Genomic DNA, 21,913 nt, shown 5'->3' on the forward strand with positions numbered 1-21,913 from the left:
TACCGGCCTATTAATTAATCATTTGTCAGAAAGAAGAAATTCCTGTCCTCTTTAAAAAAAATTGACACGCATTGCTTACGTGTGGTAGTGAAGTAACACAGCGATTTATTCCATAATCTCAAGTAAGCTGTGTGTTGTCTTCCAGGAGATTCAAGTTGTCCTTGCGTAATCTGTAGCTCTAACAGTGCACGATATTGTTTTGGTATTGTCTAGCATTGTAGTGCCATGGTAGGAGTCTTCGGTAAATAGCCTGAGAAGACATGTGGTTACTAGCAAAGTACTGAGCCCAGAAAGATTGAAGAAAATAAATGGGAAGTGAAAAACATTGTCTTCTGGGATGACATGTTGACAGTTGTCTTTGCGTAATATGTAGGTCTAACATTACACGATATTGTTTTGGTATTGTCTATCATTGTAGCGCCATGGTAGAAGTCTTAAATAAATAGCCCCTTGAGAAGACATGTGGTTACTACCAAAGTACTGAACCCAGAGAGACTGAAGAAAATAAAAGGGAATCGAGAAACATTGGCTTCTGGGCTGACATGTTGATCATGCAACTTCTTTCCACCACAAGTGTAAGCGTGCACTGACAGCATCTGATAGCTTTGTAAACAAAAGTTGAAAGCTGAGCGACCTAAGAAATATACCACTCAGTAACAGAAGCATAGGACCGAAAATTCTATTTTAATGCTATCAAATGCGAACCAAGCAAGATACAGATTTTGTTAGCTTGCTTTATGCAAAACAAACATTGATGTAAAAGTAAATAAATATGGATACACAATTTTTAAGAAGAGCAGAAGGAAGTTTCAGGACGGTCGATCGAGCATAAAATATTTTGCCATCGGTAACAAAATCTACGACATGAAAACAACATTAAATTTGAACCACGAATATAAAAAGTTACCATCAGCGAAAAACAGTTTGGGAGATTTTAGTTGTTTTGTTGTAATTGTACAAGTTTGGCTGCACCGAGTAAATCGCACATCGAATTCAGCGGGCGCAGTGATCAAGTTACCGCGTTATTTTACCGCGGCATGTTTACTCGCGAAACAGTGAAGCATCTGTATCAAATGATGCCAAGCTACCGGGTTTTTGTTTTTGTTAGTTTTCTTTTTGTTTCGATTGTTATAAATTTTGACAAGAAATGTGCAAATTCAACACAAAGATCACAATCGCCCAACTCTCAGAGGTTGACCAGATCATGACTAAAACACCACACGAGTACATACGGGTAACATACGAGTAACATACGAGTAACATACGGAACATACGGATACATACGAATACATACGACTCACATACGACTAACATACGACTAACATACGAGTAACATACGGATACATACGACTGACACACCGGTACATACGACTAACATACGGATACATACCAATACATACGAGTAATACGAATGTTTTTCTCATAAACTAAGCTCTAATTATAAGCCTTGTAAGCATTTTTGCACGTCAGCAAACACGTTCCCGGTTCAGTTTGAGGGGGGTATTGATCGACCCCCACCCCCCCCCCCCCCAGGCTTTCGTTAAATTTAGTCACAGTAAAATAAATTCACATGGAGTGCAAAACCCTTAGATGACAATATATTTTGGAAGTCGCTGACGTCGTATGACGTCATCAGATCCGCCATCTTGATTTCACTATTTCACCTCAGTTGCCTTTTTTAATGGCAAAAAAACCAGTGCGAAATCAAGCCAGAAAGCTTAAATGTAACCATGTACATATAAAAATGTATCGATTTTGTAGTTTCGTGTTGAGAAACTAGAAGAATTATGTTTAAAATGTCGAATTTTTGGAACAGTTGACACATTAAAAAATCCGCAAGCAATAAACGAACAGCTGCTTAAAGTTTCACCAACAGAGTAAATCTCCTTTCCAAAATTTGCAAAATCTGAGGAGGGTGGCATCCAACCCTTTATCACCCACCTCATTTACAAAACCCTGAGGGGGTGGCATCAAACCCCCTTTCCCCCCCCCCCCCCCCCACACACACACACACACACACACTCACTCACACACACTTCATATCAGAGGTCCAAGGGGTACGTATTTTTCGCATCGAGATATCAGGAATTACAAAGCTATTAAAGCCGTCAAAAGCTCTTAACAATTCAAGACATATTGAAACGTTCCTTGCAACACTAAATAACTAAATATTTATTGACGGTATGTAAACCCTGTTGTATTGATTGGCAATCAAAGTTTCACTAAACCTGCAAAACTAGACAATAGAACAAAACATTTTGTCTTTACTCTGTATGTCAGACAACTGAAACTGGAAACTGCTAACGTTAACTGCAAACTGTAACTGTAACTGCTAATGACAACAAACAATGATTCCGAAAAGTTATTTAAGTATTGGAACGATATTTTAGCTATAAATGTAAATATTTAAAAATTAAAATGAAGTCAGTGGAATTAAGTCTTCAAAAGCCTGAAATACAAACTGAATTCGAAATAAAAAATTATTAAGACAACCCAGTGATACTGTAACTGAAACTGTAACTGCTTAATGCACACAACTACTACATATATTACTTTGGTCATAAAGCGATCCTCAAATAGTAGACACACTCGGAAAACAATACTTCACACGTGGTTTCAGGGCTGTAAGCCGATCTTCACCTAGAGTCCGCACTTAAATTCTTTAGTCAACTATATACAAACGTTGTTCATGTTACAAAACTAAAGCAGATTTTTCGTATCATCTGCGGTAGCAAAAACACTTCACTTACCACTGTTAGTTACATCTACATCACGGTTCCTTTCTCAAATGTGTCATCTGTAAATCAGTATTACGCTCTTCAATCTGTTCAGTGCACGGTAAAGATCGAACGCGTGAAGACCATCCACTGCGCGACAGGCTATTTTTTGCGCACATCAGATTACCAGGCATGACCCCAGGCCACCAATTTAATATCAAATATCTTTGCTCTTGTAAAGCAAAATTTCCTTAGTCGGGGAAGTAATGCGTAATATTTTACTTAAGTTGCATAAAAATTTACTGGTATGAATTTTACTCGTATATATTCGTATTCTTTTACTCGTATGTATCCGTATGTTAGTCGTATGTATCCGTATGTTACTCGTATGTTAGTCGTATTTTACTCGTATGTGTCCGTATGTTCCGTATGTTACTCGTATGTTACTCGTATGTTACCGGTATGTACTCGTGTGGTGTTTTAGTCATGATCAGGTTGACCATTGTTTCTGGAAAATCAAAAATTTACTCTCCAAGACAAGGTTATTTATCACCAGGTAATTCCATCGTTTTGGTAATAGCAGTTACTTTATTATTCATCAGCGTCACAATCTTTTGCCGATTTTGGGGGTCATTTTGTTGAAACTCAAGCACGCTTCCAACAGACCTGTTTATTTTCGTGACTTATGCGTTACCACAAAAATTCTCCCCGTATCACATTTCAGCACATGTATGCAAATTTGCTAAGCTCGAAAATTACACAACATGATAAATTTACAAAAGCTGGAAATTTCACTGAAATATTTTCGACCGAAACATTTCCTGAAACAAGCAACATATTTGCTATAAGAGGCAAGAAACCCTTCCTATTTCAGTTGCGTGCGTGCAAGCGAAACACACAATCACAAAGCATACGCAATTAAATAAATTTCTGACAGTTCACATTCAACCCTTTTCGAAAGAACCTTGACCGTAAATAATAAAGCACAAAAGAGACAACAAGCTTTCATTCAAGTAATTTTTCACGGCCACATTTCCATTTTTTTTTTAACCTTTGCAGAGTTGAGTACAAAATGAATGTTACTTGCCAGACAAACAGGCAAACTTTAAATAGATGCGACTTCAGTAAACACTGTGAGACACACAACAGAGATCACAGATCTACTTGTGGTGTTCGATTCCTTCTCTGTCTTTGTTGAACCCGAAAGTTACCAGAGAAATTTCCATTTGGTTTCAGTGTTGTACGTAACACCACCTTGGCGAAATATTAGAAGAACAGCATATTTTGATTTCGGCTCGACGGGCGAAAGATTCACGCTGTCGAAGTCCATTGCTCGTCGTTTTTTTAAGATTCCAGATCTTTATGTTTCACCGCCTGTCTTGACGTTCCATTCCTGAGCTCCATGTGGGTATATTTTCTTTAAAGATGTACTAAAAAGCCATTCGCGTTACAATGACTTTCGACGCCATTTAATACAGGTTAATTGTGCAGAGCAAACTACACATTACCCCAGCCCCCTCAAACCTAACAAAATACGCAAAGAAGACTCTATGCACAAAGACACCACTTAGCAGGGGAGTGACAGGCAAGACTTTTCCCGACACGGAAAAAAATAACAACTAGCCCCTCCGTGAGGGTACACTGGGTTGCCTGTGGTACGTGCAGCGTTCCACGCAATTTTTTTCCAGTTTGGGGGAGGGGGGGAAAGGGAAGGCAGGGTCACCCAGAAGTCATACCAGAAGCCATAGCTGCAGAGGCCCTTTGGCTCACAGGTCCTCACACGTTCGTACGACGAAAAGATCCTTTTCTGAGGTTAAAAACCTGGCTATCGGCCTATTAATTAATCATTTGTCAGAAAGAAGAAATTCCTGTCCTCTTTAAAAAAAATTGACACGTATTGCTTACGTGTGGTAGTGAAGTAACACAGCGATTTATTCCATAAAGTCAAGTAAGCTGTGTGTTGTCTTCCAGGAGATTCAAGTTGTCCTTGCGTAACATGTAGCTCTAACAGTGCACGATATTGTTTTGGTATTGTCTATCATTGTAGTGCCATGGTAGAAGTCTTGGGTAAATAGCCTGAGAAGACATGTGGTTACTAGCAAAGTACTGAGCCCAGAAAGATTGAAGAAAATAAATGGGAAGTGAAAAACATTGTCTTCTGGGATGACATGTTGACAGTTGTCTTTGCGTAATATGTAGGTCTAACAGTACACGATATTGTTTTGGTATTGTCTATCATTGTAGCGCCATGGTAGAAGTCTTAGATAAATAGCCCCTTGAGAAGACATGTGGTTACTAGCAAAGTACTGAACCCAGAGAGATTGAAGAAAATAAAAGGGAATCGAGAAACATTGGCTTCTGGGCTGACATGTTGATCATGCAACTTCTTTCCACCACAAGTGTAAGCGTGCACTGACAGCATCTGACAGCTTTACAAACAAAAGTTGAAAGCTGAAGTTGAAAGCTGAAGTTAAACCTGTTCGGCGGGGTTAGTAAGAAATATACCACTCAGTAACAGAAGCATAGGACCGAAAATTCTATTTTCATGCTATCAACTGCGAACCAAGCAAGATACAGATTTTGTTAGCTTGCTTTATGCAAAACAAATATTGATGTAAAAGTAAATAAATATGGATACACAATTTTTAAGAAGAGCAGAAGGAAGTTTCAGGACGGTCGATCGAGAATAAAATATTTTGCCATCGGTAACAAAAGCTACGACATGAAAACAACATTAATTTTGAACCACGAATATAAAAAGTTACCATCAGCGAAAAACAGTTTGGGAGATTTTAGTTGTTTTGTTGTAATTGTACAAGTTTGGCTGCACCGAGTAAATCGCACATCGAATTCAGCGGGTGCTCTGATCAAGTTACCGCGTTATTTTACCGCGGCATGTTTACTCGCGAAACAGTGAAGCAACTGTGTCAAATGATGCCAAGCTACCGGGTTTTTGTTTTTGTTAGTTTTCTTTTTCTTTCGATTGTTATAAATTTTGACAAGAAATGTGCGAATTCAACACAAAGATCACAATCGCCCAACTCTCAGAGGTTGACCATTGTTTCTGGAAAATCAAAAATTTACTCTCCAAGACAAGGTTATTTATCACCAGGTAATTCCATCGTTTTGGTAATAGCAGCTACTTTATTATTCATTAGCGTCACAATCTTTTGCCGATTTTGGGGGTCATTTTGTTGAAACTCAAGCACGCTTCCAACAGACCTGTTTATTTTCGTGACTTATGCGTTACCACAAAAATTCTCCCCGTATCACATTTCCACACATGTATGCAAATTTGCTAAGCTCGAAAATTACACAACATGATAACTTTACAAAAGCTGGAAATTTCAGAGAAATATTTTCCACCGAAACATTTATTGAAACAAGCAACATATTTGCTATAAGAGGCAAGAAACCCTTCCTATTTCAGTTGCGTGCGTGCAAGCGAAACACACAATCACAAAGCAGATGCAATTAAATAAATTTCTGACAGTTCACATTCAACCCTTTTCGAAAGAACCTTGACCGTAAATAATAAAGCACAAAAGAGACAACAAGCTTTCATTCAAGTAATTTTTCCCTGTCACATTTACAATTTTTTTTAACCTTTGCAGAGTTGAGTACAAAATGAATGTTACTTGCCAGACAAACAGGCAAACTTTAAATAGATGCGACGTCAGTAAACACTGTGAGACACACAACAGATCACAGATCTACCTGTGGTGTTCGATTCCCTCTCTGTCTTTGTTGAACCCGTAAGTTACCAGAGAAATTTCCATTTGGTTTCAGTGTTGTACGTAACACCACCTTAGGCTTGGCGAAATATTAGAAGTACAGCATATTTTGATTTCGGCTCGACGGGCGAAAGATTCGCGCTGTCGAAGTCCATTACTCGTCGCTTTTAAGATTCCAGATCTTTATGTTTCACCGCCTGTCTTGACGTTCCATTCTTGAGCTCCATATGGGTATATTTTCTTTAAAGATGTACTAAAACGCCATTCGCGTTACATTGACTTCCGACGCCATTACAGGTTAATTGTGCAGAGCAAGCTACGCATTACCCCAGCCCCCTCAAACCTAACAAAATACGCACAGAAGACTCTATGCACAAAGACACCACTTAGCAGGGGAGTGACAGGCAAGACTTTTACCGACACGGAAAAAAATACTAAAACGGAAATCTACCCATTTTCCGACTGGGTTTGGCAACCCAGTAAAAAAACCCACGAAATGAAACCGGGATTCCAACTGGGTTTGGCAACCCAGTAATGAAGAGAAATCTGTATCAGATACACAGATATGGATTTGATTTCTTTTGTTTTACCATCATGAATTATTAATTAGTCATGTTATTCTAAGCACTATCATTATGATTGTTAATTATTTATATAAAACTTGTATGACTTAATTAACTTGCGTCAATGAAAGTTGGCAGTCCGCTCTCAAACAGTCTTGCTAAGCTCCCTAGCAATAAAACACAAGGAACCGATTACGACATACCCGATAAATGATCATGAATTGACAATCACGAATTCACAGTCATATCGAGGGTCCGGGTTTCTTTGATCCGAAAAAAAAAACAACAACAACATTGACAACAACGCGAACTCGGAATTCAGGTTTTGTGGGAGATTGTCTAAATTTCGAAGGATCTTCGCAAACGCAAAGTCCGATTTCCACAAAGACAAACTCCCATATTCGCAAAAACCAAGCTTCGATTTTAAGAGCATCTGTAGGTTCCTTTTTCACTGATTTCCACTATAAAAAAGGACAAATCCCGATCGTTCGAGACAACAAAAATGGAAGTAAAAAAAACTGAAGGAAAAAAGACACCCCGACCCCTGCATCGCTACAACCGTTTTTAAATTTATTTCACTAACAAGACCCCAGGCGAGCGATGTAAGGTAGAAGACGATTTGTTTGCTTCCGAGACAAATCAACATTAACGACGACTTTGACTTACAGGCAACATAAGTAACCTGTGGTCATGCGTTCTTTTCTCTAGAGAGGGGTCTCTCTAAATGAAAGAACGTTTAATCGTTAACATTTAATTTATAACACAAATCGAGAAGTATATATTTAGCCCCGGTAAAATGAAAGAGACACTTTATCAAGCCACAATTCCTCGATTCGCTCTGACGAAGGGCTAACGCTCGAAACGTCAGATTTTACAATCTCTGTACGGTGGCCAATTTACATTATCAACTCCGTTGATAAAACCAAATTTTTCTGTCTAATGTTAATTTAACGACTTGCAGACTAAGTGGCGCTTGGGAAATTAGTCTTTCTAACCCTCGACTATCAATCATCGCTAAACAAGAAAGTGAACTTTAAATGAGAAAAATGTCCACTTGCTTCAAATTTTACTGAAAAGCAGTCCTAACATAATAACACTATTGACAAGTCATCTTTAAGGGCCATGGTAAAGCTGTTGAATAAATATCTGATTCATCCCAAGTCTTCTCTCACGCTGACATGCTATTGACAAAGGGGATTGTGGGAAGGAGAAGACAAAAGGAAATTTCGTTGCCTAAACTGTTCGTTTCAGCCTCAAATCGCAACTTTTTATGGAAACTGCTATTTTTCATTATATTCTAGCTTGTTTCTCTCTTTTATTCTCTATTTTCGAATTCCCCATAATACACTTTGGTTGCCCCATAAACTATTATTTTCAAATGCTCTTGGGGACTCTGCATATTCCCAAGAGCATTTGAAAACAATGGTTTATGCAAAATTTGAGGGGCAAACAAAGTGTATTATGGGGAATTCGAAAATAGAGAATAGAACTTGCTCCATGCTTTAGATAGCTGCTTGGAAAAAATGTTCAATCAAATTTTACATTTGTTTTTTGGCGACTGCTTTTTGATGAATATGAAATTGATTGATGTCTTGAATAATTCATTTGCGTCCTCCTACAAAACAACTTCATTCAAACCGAAGACGAGAAGATACGAAAAGATAAAAAAAAATCCTCCAAGTTAATTAGTGTTTATTAACTCTCGAAGCGTAAATGGAGTATACTGAACGATGACAGAATCGTAAGAATTTTAAACTGAATTGTTTTAAATGATCGCGCATATTGTTACTATCTGGTGGAACATCAATTTTTAAAACATCCTTCAATGTAACAAATTTCATTTACGGCTAAAGAGCTTGCGATTCCTTATCTTTGCAGTGCCCTTCCCTTCATTTCAAAAGAAGTAAACAAGCAGAGGTAACTTAGTCGGATAACGCACCTGCCAAATAAATTATGATCAAATGAAACTTTGCGTTTATGCACGAGGGAAAACACTGCTTCTGCCGGCGTTACATTATTTTCACGGATAATTAAGCTTTTCCTGGCTTCGACTAGCTTTTCGTGTTTACAATTACTAATTTTCGATTGTTGACGAGCCTAGAATCGGATACACAAATGTGAACACAAGCAAAAGTCGCATATCATACTTCTTCAGTTCAAGTTCCTTTTATTCACTTTTCCAACAAATAACTTAAATATCACAAATAAATAAACAATGGTTGTCTTTAGACTTCCTCGTAAAAGAAAAAGTCTTTTGTTTTATGCCTCTTATCGACATCGAAACATAATTCTGCCAGCTGACAATAAAAGACGAACTCGCAAAAATGAAATAAGCTGGAGAAATAATGACGTCGATCAAAAATGTAACTATGACGAATGCTTGGAAAATTTTTCGCTCAAATCGTTTTGATGAATGCACAAAAAGGAAGTTTCCACCAACACAAAGAAAACTGTGTGTCCACGTTTTGGCAAAAAATTATCAAGATATATCTAGAATATGTATAATATGATCAAAAATAGAGAACGTCGTCCAAAATTAATTTTTGCTGTTAATTTTACGAATTTGGATGATAAGTGCATCTAAATTTTACATTTGAAACGAACATAAATAATAGAGTATTTGCTATGGGCGATTCTCTCTTTTTCTGCATTTTGCGTTCCAGAAATCATTCAGTTGATTGCTTCCAGCTTCCAAAACGCTTTTAAACCAATGAAAAATAATAATAAATTAGAAACAACGACGCCAACGGCAAAGACATTATTGAGGGCCGTTTATACGAGAGAAAATAAGCCGCGGCTTACCCTGGCCGCGGCTTACATAAGACGCGAACACCCCGTATAAATGGTACAAAATCTAAGTTCACGACTTTCTCAAGCCGCTGCTTATCCTGGCCTGGGAGTTTATACTCGTATAAATAATTCCTTTCGTGTATTATGTACGCCGCGGCCAGAGTAAGCCGCAGCTTATTTTATCTCGTATAAACGGCCCTAATAATAATAATATTTGCTGTACTTGCTGTATTTGCTGTATTTGCTGTACTTGCGTTTTTTTCAGTGTTTTGATAAACGACACAAAACGACCAGGGGCCGCTTGCTCGAAGCCTGGTTAGCGCTGACCGTTGTTTAAGAGGTATCAAAACCTATAGGTTTCCATGGCATTTAACGCTGGTTAGCACTAACCATGCTTCGAGCAACCCGGGCCAGGTTTATTTTTGCAGAGATGGTCCACTTAAAACAGCTAGCGAACTCGATTCTCTTTAGGAAGGTTCCTAGCAATCTTAAGTCACAAAATAACATCCTTTGCGAGAATGGTTACGTTGAAGAAACAATCTCAGTGTCGTGGCTTAATTCAAATGGAATTCTTAACAAGTTATCCAGGCCGACCACGAAAACGCAATTAATAATAGAGAGATTTAGTATTACGTTTACGGCCGCAAACGACAAACGAGCCGAAATTTGCGTCTTGTCAAAAGTCAACGAAACTTGTTGTATTTTCGCCCATTAATTGCAAGCTTTCGAGTCTCTTCTGAAAAGAGGTAGACAACTTAGAATATGAGAGTTTTCAAGCAAATATAACAAGCAGCAACCCGCTACAGTTTGCCCGTTCGTCGTTTGACTTAAACGAGACGTCAAGTCTCGTGTGATCGCAAAAATCTGCGACCCACTGAATATGCCGTGGCAACCCAGTTGCTATTTCTCCTAGGAGAAGACTCTTGATTGGAAAGGGAGTCTAACATTCTTAAACTATAGAGCGTACATGGGTCTACATGCGTGGTCAACAATCTACTGTTCGTCAGCCGTAGCCGTTTCTGAGGCCATGATGTTTCAAAGTGATGTTGGCCAGCATCGCTTGAACATGTACGGTTCCTTCTCCGTGCCCGCATACTGACTCAGTGGATGTCAAAGGAGTTCGCACATTCGATGTATTCTTTTTCGCTCATTATTGTGTTCTTTTAAGAACAAGTCAATTGCCCACTCTTGGAAATTTCCACCGCCTAACGTAAAAAGTCTTGTTGCCATGGATAAAATGTTCATTTCAACAATGGCAACAGAACCAGTATCGTAAAGAACTCCTTTAGGATCATACGTTGCTGGGTGATTAAGAGCTTTCATCAAAAACTGAGATAAGGACCCACGATCGCTTGCTGCAGCGAAATTTTTTAGGGTGTCGGAACCGTAATCTGTCAAATCCGAGGCAAGAAAAATCTCGTTAACTTCAATCGCATTTCGCAATTCTTGTACACGACTTGCAAGCTTTTCGAAACATCTTCTTGTTACGTTGGCACCTTTTCGTTGTACGTGTCTTTCAGAACGAATATGGATACCTATAAATTTACCCTCAAATGTATTTTTCACAAAGTTCCGCGCAATTTGCACCAGATGTGCGTTGAATTCGAGGTCAGATGGTCGTAAAGACTGCGAAATGGTCGAGTCCAAAGGAAAGTGTGCCCGTTCATCACCATTTCCTCGCCACTGAACAATCGCAACACATCTTGCTCCTTTAAGAACCTTTTCTTCCAGTTCTCTCGCTGACTTTATAATCTCGGGATCAACGCAGACATAACGGCTTACTTTGAAACCAATTTGTTTGCTAAGTCTAGAGTGTTTTATTCCAGGGCAGTCTATCCATCCGTCGTGTACCTTAACTTGTTTGTACAATGCGCTAACTTCGTCACCATTAACTCTGTACCACGAAGCCGTATCCTTCTTAAAACTTTCGTCTTGAAATAAAAAATGCAACACGATATTGAATCTTCTAGCACAGTGGGATTCGAGGTCGCGAAAACATCGAAAAGTACTATAACCGCGAGAATTAAGTTTTAAATTAAAGTCTTGCATATTAAAATACTCATCCATTGGTGCATAGTTTCTTTGGCCCGGTTTTTCGACTTTACGATAGAAGTGGCTCACACCGCCGGGAAGCCCACACATCCGAGAATTGTTCACAAAAGGAACTACTAAATAGCGGTTTTTATACTTGGCTAGTGAAGCCAAGGCTAACAGATTACTAGTTGCCCTGCCTAGCTGTTCATAATATCGAAACACGAACAAATATTTTTCCCTCTGACCCGGTAAGATTGAATGTGACAGGTTGGCGTTTTTTCCCTCAAGTCTGGAACCACCAACCGACAATTTATTGCGACTCTCGATGTCCACTGAGGCGACATTTTTACCGGCATCAGTTTCGCTTTGTCCATGAAGCCGGCAATAATCGGTGTGTCTTTCAGCGCTAGCCCGTGTTCGATAGAGTATATTTGTCAGCCCAGGCTGCGGGTCATCTTCAGCAATGTCCATAATAACGTTACTGGGGAACTTCACGATCAGAGTTCCACGCATATGCAACGAGACGAAACTGCAAACGACGTACATTATGATGAGAACGAGAACCAAAGATAAACATTTTGTCCTTGGTCGAGCCGTTAAATATCTTAACAGTACAAATCTCTTCGATGTAGCCATGAAGATGAATTAATCAAAAAGAACCGAGATAAATAATTAGTTTGCAGCGCTCTAACACGGCCGAAACTCCGCGAATGCCGTCAAGTGCGACACACTATGCAAATGAAGAAAAGCCGGCCAAAAACAGCTGTCAAATACTTCTTCGTTTTGCTGCAAAAAGCGTCCTGAACACACTGCGAAACCACATGCCTTTACAGCGGGTGGAAAAATCCGTGTTTAACCGTTGCCGCATTTAAAATGCCCTCCTCTCACTGTCCTCTTGGAGGAAACGTATGACCGCTTTACAATCGAAGGATTCGTTCGCGAATTGCTAATATTCGACCTACTTCAGTGTTCAACCACAGTGTGTTGAGCAGCAAATATCACGAAATACTCTGTTTTGGTTGGAGCATCTTCATACATCCCGTCGATCTTTGTATAGTTCAATATCAATGATTTCTGCGGGAGATTTCGAGTATTACAGCTGTCAATCTTTCTCGCAGTTCCGCTTTCATTCTTCAGACGTTCTGCTCACTTGGCAGTTCGAAATTAGACCTTTCTTTCACTCGTCCTTCGCTTAAGCTACCAGATAAACAAAAAAGCTTTCGCGATGAAACGTTTCTCTGAATGGTCTCTTGAAAAAACTATCATATTCCTCAATAAAGGCGACCATCGAAGACATGATTTGCCGTCGGTCGTGTAAACAGACAATGTATCCATCTCCACTACTTTACATATTAATTCTCTGCGGGCAAAGCATTCTTGGTCTCAATGCAATTTAAAATTTGCCTTTTACAAAGACATAATTGAAATAGCCAGCCAATGAGCAACAAAGGGAAATCTTGAAAATTGAAGGTTTTAAGAGTCCAAAATACCACATACGGAGTGGGCTGTGAACCACAAGTGTACTGTCATCACCAAGCGATTATTACCAAGTTAACCGCACAGACATTTGAGACTTTTCTTTAATTAAGTGACAAACAAGTGTAACCAAGACAAACGCATTTTTAACAGTTTCAGAGTATACTTTGAAAAACGTCTCGGATTATACTCTTTCTCTTTTGATTCGAAATTAGGTTTAGGTAGACATTAAACCATTTCCGGCCGTCAAGTATTGACGAAATGGGTAGAGCGGATACTGTACGTACTTAGCCACTCCAAGATATCCCGTCAGTAGCTAAGTCCTCTCAAGATGGCCAATGAAATTTCAGTATCACAAGGACAAATTGCTCTCATGAATTGATCTTTATTGAATTCAAGAAAGAAGATTTTACATGAGACTTAAGTTAATATTCATGAAAAAGACATTTTCGTCAGTAGCTCCAGTTCGTTTATCAATCACAGTTAGCCGGTTGATGGCCTCTCCAGCCATGTTTTTCAATTAAATTTTATTCATTATTTTGAGATTGACAGACAACAATTTTGTAAATCAAACAGATTCCAGCAACATCAAATTAAAGAAGACGTTTGCAAAAAAAAATTGAACTAGAAATCGTGTTTTCGTTAAAATATCCACGAACACTAAAAATTTCTCCACAGAACCCTTGCCCAATCTCATTTTCCCTAAAAGTTCTGTAGTTTATCAACTCGCTCGACTTAACCGCTGCAGCAAAAGAAGATTGATGCTACATTGTAGCATAACATTACCCTGGGTGGCAGGGTTTTTTTTTCAAGGTCGGAGAGAACGCTCAGCTCGACCGTTGATTTGGAATGGCTGAGCGTTCTCTCCAACCTTGAAAAAAAAAATTCCTCTGGCACCCAGGGGAGCATAACATGTACACCGGAAGAAAAGGAGTATAAAGACGGTGTCATCACGTTGTTTGTATGTTTGGAAGAAATTTGCATGTGGAGGAGATGCTTTTCAACAAAGGCACAGGAAGTAATTTGCATACATCAAAGACATATCTTATAGATTCTCTGATTTTTCTGAAAGCAAATAGCTTATCGAGAAATATGATCGACTGTGTAAAAAAAAAAACTTCCACCATGAAGAAAAGATTTTGTTATAGTCAGCAGAGAGGACGAACTCATGATTGCAATTTTAATTTGGCTGGCGTCCAGAGCATAAACAGAGTCAAACAAAAGAAAACCAATTAGAATCGTCAATAAATTACAAAGTTTGTTGAAAGTGAAACTCACAATGACTCATTAAAAGGGCAATAGTGTTCGTTAAACAGCACAAGTCTCAAATCATTGCTTGTAATATACATTGGCGCGAATCAAAACAAACCTTCAAGTTAAACTAGACGCAGGCTTTGAAATATCCTCTGCAGTCAGTAACCGTGAGATGCTCACAATCGACCTCGTGCGTTTTATTTGTATCAGATCTACTGTAGGTCACGAAATCGTGCAAATATCGAACCAGACAAAGGATTTTTGCGACCTTTAAATTAAGGGCGGCTTGTCATTTTTTAATTTCCGTAAGCTTAAGTGTCCTATTCCTATGCCGAAACATTCGTGACTTTATTGAATACTGTTGTTCAGGAAGCGAATTTCTATTGTAAAGATTGCAAAATAATTCATAACTACACTCGCTGTCCTTTTTCACTCAGTCTGAAGAAGCGCAGTTTTTACAGAGGTAAGAGCGCTGTAATTGGTCAAGAACACGTCATATTTTGCTTGGGAATGGGCTCTGAGATGTGCTTGGCTAGCTTTGTTTGCGAAGGGTAGTAATGATTATCATTACGGTTACAGGGTCAGATATGTCCAGAAATACAATTTATTATATAGATATTGATGAAATACTAGGATTTCTCCTTTTACTAAAAAATCATATCTTCACCGCGCGCAGTGAACATATCATTTTTATCTTTCACATGTGAGGATATAGGTGTTGTCATGGTAACTAACACGCTTAGCCAATAAAACGCGAGCTTTTTCTTCATTGTAAGATACTTACAATATAATATAATTTTTAATATAATTCTTCTCTACTACATAACATTTTTATTGCGAAATTTGACATTATCATGATTTGTTTTTCATAACTTTCATATCTTGTTCACGGCATGTTACACAACATGCGTGTTTTAGCGGTTGGTGACCACTTTTTCATCATTTCGAAAATGAATAAAACAAGTTGTTGTAAATCTAGACATTTCATCAATATCTATATAATAAACAGAACATTACATGGCCGCTTGGGGAAACGAATTTTATAAAATTCGTTTCTCCGCGCGGCCATGTAATATCCTCTATTTCATAGATGCACTCCGATTGTGATAATTGTCTTCTCCCCAACTTCAGCATAATTCCTAATTACGAATACAAACAATACACGACACAAGGTGTCCCCTGAACTCCATGGGCTGCATTTGGAGGTTTTTTTGGTTTTTCGTATCCGGCAGTGCCACAGGTTAGGTTGTTCATGACTGCCGCTGATGCGAGGCCGAAAAAAAACAAAATAAACCTAATGGATTGCATTTGAATGTGTAGTGAAATTGAAATGTGTATTTTGGCACGGTGCTATTTCCAGACAGATCAAAAAAGTGGAAAATCCTTATCAGTTATTTAATGTAAAATCCCGTGTGAAAGTAACATTGCTGTCCGCCCGTTTATAATGTAAACTAAAATTTTGGTTTTATCAACGGAGTTGATAATGTAAAATGCCACCGTACAGAGATTCTAAAAGCTGACGTTCCGAGCGTTAGACCTCTGACGAAGGGCTAACGCTCGAAACGTCAGCTTTTAGAGTCTCTGTACGGTGGTCAATTTACATTACCAACTCCGTTGATAAAACCAAAATTTTTGTATACTCAGGTAAATTAAGGTATGGGTCTCAATTTGCCTTAATTTGTTCACTTCAAAAGTGAAGGGGTAGTCTATCTCTTACAGCTTTAGATGTAGACACATAAAACTTTGTCAGCTGCTTACATTTTTAGTTTAAGTCAATTTCCTTTTTTTAATTATGCAAATTAGATCACGTGACCTCCATCTGTTTAAAAAGCTTGTTTTTGAGGCATATTGTAAAAGCAGACTGGATTGGATTTGTAAAACACGGACTGGATTTGTAAAACACGGATTTGTAAAACACGGATTTGTAAAACATGGATTTGTAAAACACGGATTTGTAAAACACGGATTTGTAAAACACGGATTTGTAAAAGGTGGTCCAGCATTTTTTGTAAAAATGATAGCATTGTTTGACTGTTTATTTGTTTATTTCTGTCTGTCCCTTTTTAATCTTAATTCTTTTACTTTATATTATTTTCATTTTATGTTACTGCTTCACATTCAAATAATTTCTCTAAAAGATTGTTTGATTTTGAGTAATATTAGCATTTGGAAATTTTTACGAATAATCGAGAAATACGAGAAGCATTCGCTTACAGCGAGTAAGTATTCCCGGCATTTTCGGCATTCCCTCGTGTTCAAAAACAAAATTCCGCGTACTTATATTTAACTTTACAATGCATTCGGCGCGTTTTTATTTTTAAAATTATCAACATCTCAATACAGAGGAGCTGGTTAAGACCGACTTTCCGCCGATTCAAAGCGACGCTTCGAGAAGGAAGCCGGTATCCTCCATAGTGTAAAAGGCCACTGAAATATCTCCGGGTTCCTGAGGTTTTGTCACGAGCCCTATGCCATAATGATGGAGTATTCGTGCTTCGACTTCGGTCATTTTGGCGTAGAAAAAAAGGTGACCACACTTCAAGATTTCGTGCATTTGGTGGACGCTGAATTTGACTTTTCCTCGTTAGCCGATGTGTTATTGGTGTGCACAATAGACGTGGTCACTGGGCTAGATTTCCTACACAGAAACGGTATTGCCCACAGAGACCTAAAACCAGGCAATACTTTGGTTTGCAACCAACACTACGACAAAGATTACCTTGAAACATCGTATGCCAAATGCCCTATTGTCTGTAAACTCGCAGACTTCGGTCTTAGCAGGTCACTGAAGTCGAAGTCGAAGCACGAATACTCCATCATTATGGCATACGGCTCGTGACAAAACCTCAGGAACCCGGAGATATTTCTGTGGCCTTTAACACTATGGAGGATACCGGCTTCCTTCTCGAAGCGTCGCTTTGAATCGGCGGAAAGTCGGTCTATACCAGCTCCTGTGTATTGAGAAGTTGATAATTTTAAAAATAAAAACGCGCCGAATGCATTGTAAAGTTAAATATAAGCACGCGGAATTTTGTTTTTGAACACGAGGGAATGCCGAAAATGCCGGGAATACTTACTCGCTGTAAGCGAGTGCTTCTCGTATTTCTCGATTATTCGTAAAAATTTCCAAATGCTAATATTACTCAAAATCAAACAATCTTTTAGAGAAATTATTTGAATGTGAAGCAGTAACATAAAATGAAAATAATATAAAGTAAAAGAATTAAGATTAAAAAGGGACAGACAGAAATAAACAAATAAACAGTCAAACAATGCTATCATGTTTACAAAAAATGCTGGACCATCTTTTACAAATCCGTGTTTTACAAATCCGTGTTTTACAAATCCATGTTTTACAAATCCGTGTTTTACAAATCCGTGTTTTACAAATCCGTGTTTTACAAATCCGCGTTTTACAAATCCATGTTTTACAAATCCGTGTTTTACAAATCCAGTCCGTGTTTTACAAATCCAAACCAGTCCATGTTTTACAATATGCCTGTTTTGGCTGAAACGGCAACACTTTTTCGTGTGTTCTCAATTGTTTTACCGGTTGCATAATGTTAAGGCCGATTAATATATCACTTCCGTGCTTGGCCTTTGTTAGATATTTAAAAGCGAAGGCGTCAAGATGGGATAAAACTGCACTGGGGGACTGAGTCTAGTTGAAAAAACCGTTTATTTTCAAAAACAATAAAAAATTTTAAAAAGGCCGAGCACAGTTTTGTAGAAGCTTGCATTACACATTGTCCTAACACATTGTTGTTCTCTGGCCGCGTGCAGTCACGTGACAACATTAGCTTAATTGGAACATACCAAATTGACAGAAACCACACATGTATGTGTCTGGCGAAGTTTCATCTTTCTAATGCGTAAGTGCTCCGAGTTAGACCACCCCCCCCCCCCCCTCACGTTTTGATTAAATCATTGTTTACCCATGCCTTAATTTACCTGAGTACTACTTCCCCACCGACGCAGCACCACAGTTTGTTTAGAAACTACCACCCCTTCATTCATTGTAAACTAGGCACGTTTTTTGCCCGTCATACACATGCTCATACTTATTCTCCCGGCCCCACTGGGGACCATTGCCTCTGTCGTTCTATCAGCTTTTGCTCATGCGCGTGTTGTTGTTTAGGAACCGACAATTCTCTCCCTTGACGCCTCTATCGCCTGGCTTTTAGAGTAGCTGTATTTTTTGCAGTTTCCGGGTTGTAAAGAAATTCAATTTTCTAGCTTGCCTTTGGGCAAGCTGTAGCCAGGATGTACTAGCCCGAAAGTCATTTTCCCTAGCCCAAATAACATCCTCATAAGCACAATAATTTCCCTCAAAAACTTCCTCCAAAAACTTTCACTTGCCCATCAAGCAAGTGATGGATAGAATCCACTAACCCGACAGAAAAATCCACCAGCCTTCGGCTAGTGGGCAAGTATTTCTATGCATGCAGAGTTTTATTACCTAAAAAGCTCTTCAAGCTGTTCCTGCCAGGTGGTCAACTAGTATTATTGTATAATATTTGTGTACGGCTTGTCACAAATATGGAAAACGCCAGTTCTCGTTTTTTTCACGGAAATTAAGTCCTGTTGCCAGTTGGACACAGCTTTTATCTCGACGGTTGACCATCTGGGAATAGGCCGGGAATCTTTTTTACAGTTTTTTCCTCATTCGCATAAGCCCTTTGTTTTTTAGTCTATCAGCCAAAAAATCAGTACTGAATATTGAAAATCCATTGCAATTTACCAGATAATCTCTGAGTAATGACCCTTTGAAAATATATGAACCTTGTGAGCGTTAGCCCTACTAATGGAAATGGGCCCACACAAGGACAGAGAAAAACTCTGACCAGAGTGGGAATTGAACCCACGACCTTCGGGTTAGATCACCGTTGCTCTACCGACTGAGCTGCAAGGTCGGATGGTAGCAGTTAGTGGGAACTGAAGACCTTAAAGTCACGGCAATGAACATGTACAAGAACATGGAAGGATTACGTTTTTGCAAACGTTGGCCGCGTAGCACTAATATGTGAACAGACTTAACTGATTAGAGTGTAATAACAGGCTAACCCCATATGAACCATGTGAGCGTTAGCCCTACTAATGGAAATGACCTTTTTTATTGTTTTATGGTTTCAATAATAGCAACTGGATTGTAAGCGACATTAGCATTGACCAATCAATGGCTGGCATTTCGATCCTTCAGAGACGGTACTGCCAGTATAAAAAGACCAGCAAATAAGTATATCGCCACCCGTTCACAAGAACATCTCTCAAAACTCGATAAGCTACGTTAGCAGATCAACGCAATAAATACCATGGAGGAATAATATTGTGTCACATGTTCGGAAGTTGTAACGACGCGCCAAGAGGCATTACTGTGAAAATGTGGCAACTTCGACGAAGTGGCACTGGAATTGCAAGAGAAACGTACAGGAGAGCAGTCAGAGAGGGCGTGGAGATACCGTGGAAATGTCCTTTTTGCAAAGACGAGGAACCGTGAAAAAAACACAAAGCATAATGAAGAGATTGCGAAAACTTTCCGAACTTCAAGGCTCGAAATATAAAAACAGTTTACAAGTTAACAGGAGTGTTAAGAACAATGCGTTATGCGTTTCATAATTACAAGCTGCGTAGGTTTCTATTTTGTTCAGGAAGGACCGTAAGGGGGTAATCCGTGATATAATTGATGTTAGGGTTTTCAAAAACACCTTAAAAAATGCAAGATCTTTGTTTCACTTTCATGTTGCTTGTTGTTGCGGCATCAGAGCATGTGGCACAATATATATTATTTGAATACTGGAAACCGTGTAACTTAGTACGTTTGCTAAGTAAGTTTGCTTTTATTGTAATGCTGTAGCAAAATTTGAATCCTATGAGCAATAAGCCATGTACCTCTCTATCTCTTCAATGACCATCACTAACAAATCGCATTTTCTAAACCAGTGGACACGAGAACATCGCCTCCACCAGACAGCTCCAATGCATGTTAGCAGCGAGATACCATACCCGATTTCTATCTTCAACGAGAGATATCAGCGTTAGTATCGGAAGACGCGCTTTTTACGGAAGCATCAACAGCAAACGAAATTTCTTTAAGTAAGTCAATTTGTTAGACTTACGAATTAGAAGAGGGCCCAACTGAAATAACTTATCGCATCGTAGAAGAGGGAACTAAGAGAAGGCGGAGAAAACTAATTGACAGCCCCGGTTAATGTGACAGAAAAGGGAGTGGCAGTGCACAGTTACTATCAATCTCAGACGTCCGCGGACAAGGGCTTTTTTTCAGCCCACTTCACGAACCGTTGATTTCAGCCTGCGGTTAAAAAATTCTGATCACGTGATAATATTTTTTGTAGCTCTGCGGATCTCATGACGCTATTTTCTGTTGCTCTCCCCAAATGGAAAAATGCGAAACGATGTTGACGGCGGGTAAAACCGGCCGAAGCTATTACGGGTAACCCAGGAAAAGCCTTGTCCGAGAGAATAAGAAGCAGGTGGCAACTTTTCTTCAGGTTTTTTTCTCTTCTCGGCGGTGGGAAGAACGAAGGACTAGGGCCACGTGGTCGGTATTTTCAAAAAATGTTATCACGTGATCAGAATTTTTTAACCGCAGACTGAAATCAACAGTCCATGAAGTGGGCTGAAAAAAGGCCCTTGTCCACGGACGTCTGAGATCGATAGTAGACCGAAGGGCAATTACTGTCGAGCGACTGTGAAAGAAACCGACGGGGAGTTTGTAGCAGGGCAGCAAGGTCATAATCATCAAGCTGAAGTCGGCGCTTTCATTGGGGAGTTTAAGATCTACGACGACGACGACGACGACGACGACGAGAACGCCACAAAACAATGATATCATTGGTTAAAAGAGCATAAATAATCGTGCTGCACGTGCAGCACGGATTTTAGCTCATATTTTTGCGGTTCTCTGGGCGAGGACGACGTGAAATGACGAAATTTTAGGTTTTGACGACAACGTGAGCATGCAACAGAGAATCTTTCATTCTCTTTTTTCAGTCTGAAACCGCTCGCACCAATTTATTTTTCGAATACTTCACCCACATTGTACGCCGTGAACGAGATGGAATAATCGCGAAAGACTTTTACTAGAGCAAAGTTCTATTTTGAGGTGACGTTTTCGTCGACGTCGCCGTCGTAGATCTTAAGGTCCCTATTGCAGCCCAGATTACGACAAGCGTGAAACGGAAGGCAATGGACAACTAGATTAAAGCCCCATTTACACGAGCAATATTTCCTTGACAAGTCCACTTGTCAAGGAAAACTTGCCGACTGTACACACTAGCAAGTTTTCCTTGACAAGTTTTCCTTGACAAGTTTTCCTTGGTAGTGT

General features: G+C 39.2%; 1 protein-coding gene across 1 annotated transcript; it reads right to left on the reverse strand.

Moving 5' to 3' along the window:
- Positions 1–9,136: 9,136 nt before the first annotated feature.
- On the reverse strand, positions 9,137–13,212 carry LOC138012534 (uncharacterized). Its single transcript, XM_068859332.1, has one exon. It carries the CDS (start codon positions 12,472–12,474, stop codon positions 10,915–10,917), a length of 1,560 nt encoding a protein of 519 aa, XP_068715433.1. The 5' UTR covers positions 12,475–13,212; the 3' UTR covers positions 9,137–10,914.
- Between the last annotated feature and the right edge of the window lie 8,701 nt (positions 13,213–21,913).

The sequence above is a fragment of the Montipora foliosa genome, chromosome 8 (genome assembly GCF_036669935.1).
Source record: "Montipora foliosa isolate CH-2021 chromosome 8, ASM3666993v2, whole genome shotgun sequence".
In the NCBI taxonomy this organism is placed as follows: domain Eukaryota; kingdom Metazoa; phylum Cnidaria; class Anthozoa; order Scleractinia; family Acroporidae; genus Montipora; species Montipora foliosa.